The 9,966-nt window shown below is 36.0% G+C and overlaps 2 protein-coding genes across 2 annotated transcripts; one reads left to right on the plus strand and one right to left on the minus strand.

The window, feature by feature from the left end:
* Positions 1–6,753: 6,753 nt before the first annotated feature.
* On the plus strand, positions 6,754–7,977 carry LOC138313443 (uncharacterized). Its single transcript, XM_069253872.1, has one exon. It carries the CDS (start codon positions 6,754–6,756, stop codon positions 7,789–7,791), a length of 1,038 nt encoding a protein of 345 aa, XP_069109973.1. The 3' UTR covers positions 7,792–7,977.
* Positions 7,978–8,100: 123 nt separating this feature from the next.
* Positions 8,101–9,153, minus strand: LOC138313442 (uncharacterized; the record flags this gene model as incomplete). The annotated part of the gene is made up of 2 exons (XM_069253871.1): positions 8,101–8,733; positions 9,030–9,153. Coding segments are annotated over 2 exons (360 nt in total), but the record flags the coding sequence as incomplete, so codon positions are not given.
* Between the last annotated feature and the right edge of the window lie 813 nt (positions 9,154–9,966).

Raw genomic sequence — 9,966 nt, forward strand, 5'->3', positions numbered from 1 at the left:
TCAAGTATTTACTGTTTTAAACATTGAAATATGACAAATTAATAGACTCAAAAAACCCCTAAAGGCCCGAAATTGGTTGTATTAATCACGTTTCACATCCATACACATTAGGGAAAATAAAATCATAAACATTTATGATGACTTATACTTAAACAATTGACAGAAATGTGAAACATTGCTCAAAACTTATAACATGGAAAATATTACAAATTAACAGACTCAAAAACCCCCTAAAGGGCCCCAAATTGGTTGTATTATCACGTTCAGCATCCATACACATTAGGAAAATAAAATCATAAACATTCATGATGACTTAAGCTTAAACAACATTAGAACAATTAGAAAGAAAATCAACAAAAAACACAGGCATGGCAGCGATATTTAGAAGTGAGAACAGAGTCGAAATACAGAGAATATACTAAAATCAGAAATCAGGTAAAGGGTGCATTGAGGAAGGCGAGACGAGATAATGAGAAAGACATTGCAGGAAATGTCAAAAGAAACCCGAAACGTTTCTGGAAATACATCAACTCGAAAAGAAAGGTAAAAAACAGGGATTTCAGAACTTAAGGGTCTAGACGGAGATGATTAAAAAATTGCTGTGTTGGATGGGACAAAGCAGAAGTACTTGCACAATTTTTCAGTAGTGTTTTTTACAGAGGAACCTAGAGGAGATATGCCAACTTTGGATAATAAGCTAATCAAACATGACTCTTATGAACTTTTATGTACCGAGGAGTTAATAATGAAATTGCTGGGGAACTTGGGACAACAACAAATCCACAGGGTCCAGACCAGAATACACCCAAGATTACTAAAGGAACTAAAATTAATTCTATGTAAAACCACTTCGTATAATTTTCAACAAATCAGTACATGGAGGTATAGCACCTAAGGCGTGGAAGAAAGCCAGCATAACGGCTATATTCAAGAAGGGTTCAAAATCATATGCAAGGAAATTACAGACCGGTGAGGCCTAACAAGTGTAGTTGGAAAGACAATGGAGAAGATAATCAGAGATGCAATAGTCAACCACATGGACCTAAATTAATCTATTCAGTGCTAAACAGTTTGGATTCATAGCAAGAAGGTCAACAGCTCTACAACTACTGATGGTACTAGAAGATTGGACCGATATTCTGGACCATGGGAGGAGAAATAGACCGTTGTCTACATGTAGACTTTATGAAGGCTTTTGAGACAAAGTGCCTCATAAGAATTAATCGCCAAACTCCGAATGTTATAGAATGAAAACGCGAAAATAGTTAATTGGGTGGAAAACTTTCTTAGTCAACGAAAAGCAACGCGTTAATAGTGAATGGGAAATCATCAAAGGACTATCCAGTATTGAGCGGAATCCCCAAGGCAGTGGTCTTGGGTCGGATCTTATTTGGTGATTTATATAAATGATTTACCGAAACATAACACATCAAATACTTTCCTATTCGCCCGATGACACCAAAATCTACAGGGAAATTAGAAATGAAGATGATAAAAAGGCTTTACAATCGGATTTGGACAAACTACAAGAATGGTCAAACACATGGCTACTGAAATTCCCACCCGCTGAAAATGTAAGGTTCTAACCATAAAAGGAAAAAGCCAAGAAAGTCGAAAGTACAACATGACAGATGCAGGAGGTAATAAAAATAATCTTGAGAACATATCATCCGTAAAAAGACATATGAGTGCATGTGGACAAGGATCTAACTTTCTCTATAGCATAACATTCAACAAGCAAGGCCAATAAAAGCCAATAGTATTCTTTGGACTTATAAGAACGATCATATTATTGTTATAGCCATAGATTGAAATAACATTTAAACAAACTTCTTCAAAGCATTAGTTAAGCACCTCATTTAGAATACGACTGCAAGGCGTCTTGGAATCCATACAGAACAAAGGACAGTCGAATCTATAGAAAAAGTACAGCGAGGGGCGAACCAAACTAATCCCAGGGCTTAGTAGATCTACCTACAGCGAGGAGATTAAAGCGTCTAGGGTTTAACCTTTCACTATCCTACCGAGACTGTAGGGAGAGACATCATAAATGTATACAAGATAATGAACAATTTCCATGACTAAAGGGTTACCATTGGAATATTTGAGCATGATAACCGCATCCCGGAACGAGAAGGTCATTCGCCAAAATTAAAGAAAAAGCATTGCGAAGCTAGAAATCACGGAAATATTCCTCTTGAATTAGAACTATCGAATATATGGAACAGTTTTGCCAGAAAAATTATGCTATGAAACACAACAACAATAAGAGACATGGTAGATAAGTCTAGTACACAGCACTGGGCCCTAATTTGGAACTTACAAAACAACCACTAGGGAGAGCTATAAAATGGAAACACGGACGTCGCCATTTAACTAACTTCATTTAATTAATTTGATAACACTTGTATAATCATGGATACTATTCTTAAATGTATAGTCATTGTATGAAATATGGACAAAGAGGCATGTTTACTTTTGCCTTGCGACCACAAAATATCTGATTTAAATCTTATTAAATCTTACTAAACAATTGACGAAACAGAAACATGCTCAAACAACATTAAACGTGAAATTGGAAGCCAACGCTGACGACCGCCCGTAACGCCGACGCCGGGTGACAACATTAGCTAGCTCCCCCTATTCATCCGAATAGGCGAGCAAAAAACGATGAAAATCATACCTGGCTCTACATGGTTATTATAAGACTCAAAATTTTTCTAACCCGCCAACCTTTAGCTGCTATAAAAAACAACATTACTAGTCAAATCGTCACATAAAAAACGATTATTATCACAAAATTATTATTTTAAATGTCCTTGTCAGTAGATTGTATACGAAAAACATCATAGATTTAACCACTTAATTTGAAAAGTAACTAGACCCTTTATAAAATTAATTGTCTATTGCCAGTATACTTTCTATATTAAACACTCCATGTACAACGAAAAAAATATCTATAGAGACAGAAATATCTCTATTTTAAGTAGAAATGTATTGTCTCACTGGGTTGTCCTGTTATAGTGTAGTACTATAAGGCTACATGTCCATAGTCGAAAACGCCGTGCATATTATTTCAGGAGATGGAATTAATATCAAGCTTTTATACTTGTTATCCCATGCCAAGCTGTCTGTAATGTTTCTTGTGTATAAGTATGTATATATTGAATAAAATATTGTTAAAAACTACCGTTGGAAATAGCGATAATTTTCACTTTCCAAAATATCCTATACATCTATACCAAAAGTACCGTTCATCTAAGACGATATAAGCCCCATTAAATGACAAACACCTTGAAACCATCTAATTAAAAATCATACTGGCTTCGTGGCCGATAATAATATTCATGAGGCGAGGCTTCGGCAGCAATCTCATTGTTTACGAATTCCTAATCTTTACCAAGCCCTGTAGAAAAAGGGATTACCATCACCAGTTTATAGTTTTGTTATGCCAAATACTTTCTGAAGGCTTTAAAAGTAATCTTTCCAACAATTATTTGTGTAATCACCAACATTTAGAAAAGTAAATACAAATCAAATGTCCTTTTCCTTTAAAATTAGATAATTTCTCATTTCCTTCCCTTCTGCAGGTGTCAAGTGGCGTAGCGCCCGTGCATGCTTGCATGCTCAATCATGCAAAAAATAATCTGACTACATTTTTGAACAGTCAGAAAAAAAAAACACACATTTGAAATACATCGTAACGCAGCAGAATAATAAATAATGAATACCATTACATATGATATGCCAACTGTATGCCTGACATAACATGGTGCACATTTGAAAGACTTTAAGGATTCGGCCAATACTGGAAATGTTGATTAGAAATAGTTTATTATCATTTTCCGTTACCCAAGTTGTTTAAATATGTTTTGGAATTTTTGTCGAAGACAATATTAGACTGATAAACTAAAGAAGAAGACCTTCTCACGACCAAAATCCCACACGCAATTGTGGAATTTGAATCGGGATAACATATACGAATACCAACAAAAAAAAATACACAACCTCGCCTGAAAAGTTAGTAAATATACAAAAAAACATATAATCATCTAAAAAAATGAAATCAAAAACAAACTTAATAAACGCAATTGCAACATGTTCTTGGGCCTTAGTAACGAAAAAGTGGAATTGATCAAATTTTGGTTCACATAAAACGCGTGTTAATCCGTGAATTTCCAGGTGTCCACGAAAATAGTTGACTTTTTATTTTTGTCGAATATGAGAACAGATTTTTTATTTAGAAAAAGAATTTTTTGTGGTTTGTAAATTGTGTTTAGAAATAGAACTATAATAAAGAAGAAAAATAGGTCATTAATACAATATTTTTTTTATTTAGGTGGTCGAGGACAGTTCCCACTTTCTTAACGCAATTTCCACACATTTGGATCAGTTGTCTTTTGACTCGCTTGTCATATAACAAACCAACCACGTAAAACTTAATTTTTATTGTGTTTAAAATATTCTCCTCTTAAGTTTTTCATTAGATAAAATAACACAAAATTTCTCCCCATTTACTTTATACATTAAATATTTTATAGCCAAAATCCCTTGTATTTTGTTCGAGCACTTGTCAACGGTGAGTCTAGTATGTATTACAATGTATAATAATAGTTTTGCATGGTTATCACTTAAAATATCGTGACCCGTCCATTGTATACCATTGGTTTATCTACGTTCAGAAGTTACCAAAGAAGTAAAATAGGTTACTTCATTGTAACAATTATCCCGTCAGCTTCTTCTTGGGGGCTTCGCCCCCCATGACCCCCTACCGTGGCTTCGCCCTGGACCCTGATCAGGGGGGGCTTTCGCCCCCTTCACCCCCAAGACATGCAAGCCTATTCCGAGGACCTTAGTCTACGCCGCAGACGGAGTACACCTACAATTAATGTATGTTGATGGCTAAAAAGCCCATAGTACCACGATTACCCCAGTGGCAAAAAGCTGTCGGGCATCGTAATTCATTAATTCCGATTCCGTTTCTTTATTAAGCATTTTAACATAAAAATTATTTATCAACCTCCATAAACGAACTTCACCCTACTAAATATAGACTAGCCGTCATCCACAGTAAAAATTATGGTAAGATTTTCAGCAAACTAAGTAGATAATGGTAATCGACATGTCATTAACCAAATAATGAACGGACTATCCTAACTAAATATTTCAAACAGAAGAAATGTGATATCGACTGTGGTATGGATAATTAAAATTCGCCTTGAAACAAATCGAAGAGTTTACGAAAACACACAGTCAACCAGCAATCGTGACTATGACCTTCTTCCCACCATTCGTCCACTTTAGTAACTAAGTTTTGTGCTAGATTTATTGTCATTTTGACATTCCTTTAACAATCATATACAGCGAATCATCTCTGAACAACTTTTTTGTCTTATAACTAGTCTAAAACCAGTTTAGTCAACTCGCTTATCCAACTGGGATGCGAGAACGTGTTACTATCACTATTACTATCACTGTTTTTATCAACCTCCCTTACCTCGATAAATCGCTCCATACTCAAAGTTTCTTCTCCTAGTGAAGACTATCACTGTCGTTATATTCCACCTCATACTCGCTACTCCATGGATTACTAAAGATTGTTTACATATCCACCTCAGGGGTTACTATCACAGTCGTTTTTTTTATCCAATAGTGCCCTTCCAACAACCAGGCCATAATGGGGTTTTAGTAACACAAATCCACATGGCCATGCGTATAGTCTACTATATTGGAAAAATAACCAGAAATCTACTATATAAGTGGTATACGTTATATTTATTTCTGTGCTATATTTTTTCATATAGAGACTATACATGGCGCCTGTAGTACATCAACTCTCACATGAGCCCACATCTCTAATGTCCATCGTTACGCTATCTTCATTTCCACACCACAATGTTACATTAGAAGTACAACAAATGATTATCAACAAGAAATCTGTTTCTAATAAAAAAAATAAAAGAAGGTCAATGAGTGAACACTGTTCCTTATGTCAGAAAAGCAACATTTTTTGTTTTCGTCCCCCGCACACAACTAGCCAGTGCGCCATCTTGAACTCCTTGGACGAAGCGCAACCAGTTATAATGAAAGTCATACCTGAACCTCATGTAATGTGAAGATGTCACAATACAATTCACATAAAATTTTGTGCCACTTTGGCGCCCACTTGCCTGACTTTTATAGCAAAATAGTACCTTGTGTGTGTAGCCGAATCAGAATCCATTTTATTTACCTGGATCGTTGGTCTACTTGATAAGACCATTGTCGTCTAGGAATCAACCTTTGCTTTTGACTTTCTGTCGTGTAGATTTTCATCGAGTTAGCGCATGTCCCGATGTAATCAAAATTCAATTCCTTCATTCAATTTTAGATCTTCCGATCTTATATGAATAATTAAGTCCTGTGTTTCCGTTTCAAAAAACTATTGTACAAACACGTTGATAAGTCATGTACAAACCGATATTTACAGAAATTGATATAATATGACTTCCGGTGAAATAAAGTTCTCTTCACATGTGCACAACAATAGAGAGGTTAAGAATCTAAACTTGTACGTGTACGTGTACGTGTACGTGTAGCTACACGTACAACGTACACGTATAGTTCAGCGAAGAAAAATGACGTTAAATATATAACAACGTGTACGTGTACGTGTAAAGAAAACATACATATTCTACGACGTTGATTGGTTAAAATAACGTCCAATTATATGTCACTTTATTTCCTGACTTGTCGTCTGATCTGATATTGAAAATGGCGGACATTTGTTCTCTAGCTGCTATCACTGAAGATGACGAGCTGCTACTTCTATCAACGATTCGAAAAGCAGAAGATGTGAGCATGCCGAAATTTAGTCTCGAAGACCTCACAGACGAGCAATGTTTGAATTTGTTTAGATTTTCAAAGGATGATCTTTACATCGTATGCCAAGCCTTAAATATTCCAATGAAAATAACATGCAGTAATGGTACAGTGTGTACCGGTCTTGAAGGCTTTTGCATCCTTCTAAGACGTCTTTCATATCCTTGTCGTCTTGAAGATCTTCGGCCACTTTTTGGAAGGTCAGCCGCTGAACTATCTTACATATTTAACGAGGTTCTTGACTATGTGCATAACGTCCACGGACATTTATTGGAAAATTTAAACAGACCTTGGCTATCCATTCAGAATCTAGAACAGTTTGCAGCATCAATACAGCGCCGGGATGGACCTTTACACAACTGTTGGGGGTTTATTGACGGAACGGTACGGCCAATTTGTAGACCACAGAAGCAACAAAAGCTTGTCTTCAATGGCCATAAGAGAGTTCACTCTTTGAAATTCCAAAGCATCGTTACCCCAAACGGTATTGTAGCTCATTTGTTTGGACCAATGGAGGGGCGGCGTCACGATGCTGCATTATTCAGAGAAAGTAGCGTAGAAATGCAAATGCGTCGACACATGACCACCCGTCAAGGCAACACCTTTGTGGTTTATGGGGACCCAGCTTACCCTCTTACACCACACATAATCACGCCATATAGAAATGGTGTCTTGTCAGCAAATCAAATGCTTTTTAACAAGAAAATGTCTGCTGTCCGGATATGTGTTGAATGGAATTTCGGGAAGGTACTCTCGTTGTTTGCATTTCTTGACTATAAGAAAAATCAAAAACTGTATCTCCAGCCTGTAGGAAAGTACTACAAGGTAGCCACGCTGCTTACAAATTGCCATACCTGTCTCTATGGAAGCGAGACTAGCTCTTTCTTCGGACTTGACCCACCATCTCTTGTATCATATTTGAACGAATAAGTACATGTAAAGTTGTGACCACTGAATTTTTCATCCAAAGAATCAATTTCAATCTTCTATGTGTATGTCAGTGTATACATGTACTATGATACTGATCAGATAAACTAGTGCGCGCTGACAAATTTTATCGAGGTATACCTATGCATATTTGAATGATCACTTACGTAATAAAGACTATCATTCTTTTGATGAAGTTCATAGTCTTTTGGGTCTAATACAACGCATGATAATATATGGGTGATCGTGTGGTGTAGTGGTTAAACCACTCGCCTTTCACCTAGTCGGCCGTGGTTCGGTCCCTGGCACGGACGTGAACAGGTTACCCACACGATCAGCTGGGTTTTCTCCTGACACTCCGGTTTCCTCAAACTCTAAGACCTTTGCTTGACACTTGCTATAAAGACCATCTCCATATCAAGATCCCTTGTCTATAAAGGACACTCATAAACCCCAACTGGTGTAAATTATAGCTATTTAATTGGCCTCTGTAGAAAGGGCACCTGTCTATAAAGGCCATTTTGCTGTGTCCCTTTAACCGATTATAGACAGTTTGGACTGTATCAAAATCAAAATTCATCGTTTAAAATGAATGCACATATAAATCAATAAATCGATATAGCCAAAGTCGCAGTATATATATCATACTTTTTATGTCATTGAATTTATATACATAGACAGTTGTTAATAAGACCGAAAAGGTTTTTATTCATTTTGATAGACATTTTCTCAACAGTTCAAACATCAGATTTTTTTCTTCCTTCTCAATAGCAAGTCGCTGGCTCCTCTCTTCTTTTTCTAATTCGAACCTCTCACGTTGAAGTTTAACTTCCTCTTTTCTTATCTCCAGTTCCTCCTTCTTCATATCCCGTTCTCCCTCTGCCTTTTCTCTTAAATACTCTATAACTCCCTGGTCCTTTTTCTTTCTAGGAGTTGGAATTTCTGCTCCATTTTCTATAAATGATTTGATTTAAACATATTTTATTTGCACCTTATATACAAATCGGATTAGACATGAATATAGATGAATAAATGAAAATAGATGCATAGAAAATAGAAGTACACATACATATTACATACTTATAGATTAAAGTTATAAGCATTTGATATTGGCAATCCAATTGACCTTTAATCAAGTCACTTTTTACTTTTACCAGTTTGAATGATTAGTAAACTACAACACCAAAGATTAAATGCTAATGATATCACACTAAACGGGAGTGATGACATTATAATCATACGTACCAGTACTTTGGATGGCCTAAGACACTCCATTGCTCTTTTCCGTACTTCTTTGGCTTTTACTTCCCTTTCCTTTTCTTTTCTGTCTTCGTCTTTTCTCAGCTTTTCTGCTTCCTCCTTAAGTTAATGTTGGTAAGGCCCAAAGTTTCAGTCTTTCGTATATAGAGGTTTCACGGAGTCCATGCACTTGTTTTGATGCACGTCTTTGTACATTTTCTAACTCAATTAAATATCTTTTTTCAGAAATTTGGTTCAAAACTGTTACTGAATATATCCAGTTTGTGGTCCGTATTAGGCAGACTATATAGAGTGGAAGAAACAATATCCTTGTCCAAAATCTTGAATGGATCTCTTTATAATTCCACATTAGCTATTTGCCTTTTCACAACAATTTGCTACATGTAGATTAAACTTAAGTTTCTGTGTCGAAAAGTAACTCCAAGGTCTTTCTCATATTTGTCGTAAGGAAATTTGTTGTATGGCAACATCTTCTTCTCGCATGACATAACTCAAAGTTGGATTTCTTTGTCCAAAATGTATGCTTTTACACTTAGATGAATTCAAACTTCAATGCCATAGTGTTTGACCATTCGACTTAATTTTGTCCAGAAATCATATTATATTTTTTTCAGGAAATCTTCAGTTGGTTTAGCATGGATCCGCGCCGCAGTAATTTTCTGTTTCATCCGACATAGTTTTTATGATTTTCAAAGTATAAGCGATTGTGGCAGGGTTTTTATATATACGATTGAAGAGGATAGGTATCCAGAACAACTACCTTTGAGGAACACTACTATCTTCTCATACCAGTCAAAATGTATTTCGGAATTGGACTACCACTCTATTGACTTCTCTCTTTTAAAGCATTTTGAAATCAACCATAGTCACAATTTTCCCCTCGTACTCCAACATTTATTAGCTTTTTTATCAGACGCT

Source organism: Argopecten irradians, unplaced genomic scaffold (assembly GCF_041381155.1).
Source record: "Argopecten irradians isolate NY unplaced genomic scaffold, Ai_NY scaffold_0677, whole genome shotgun sequence".
Taxonomy (NCBI): domain Eukaryota; kingdom Metazoa; phylum Mollusca; class Bivalvia; order Pectinida; family Pectinidae; genus Argopecten; species Argopecten irradians.

What these genes read in the sequence shown, in the direction of transcription:
- LOC138313443 (XM_069253872.1), top strand. Translation starts at nt 6,754, where the DNA reads ATGGCGGACATTTGTTCTCTAGCTGCTATCACTGAAGATGACGAGCTG.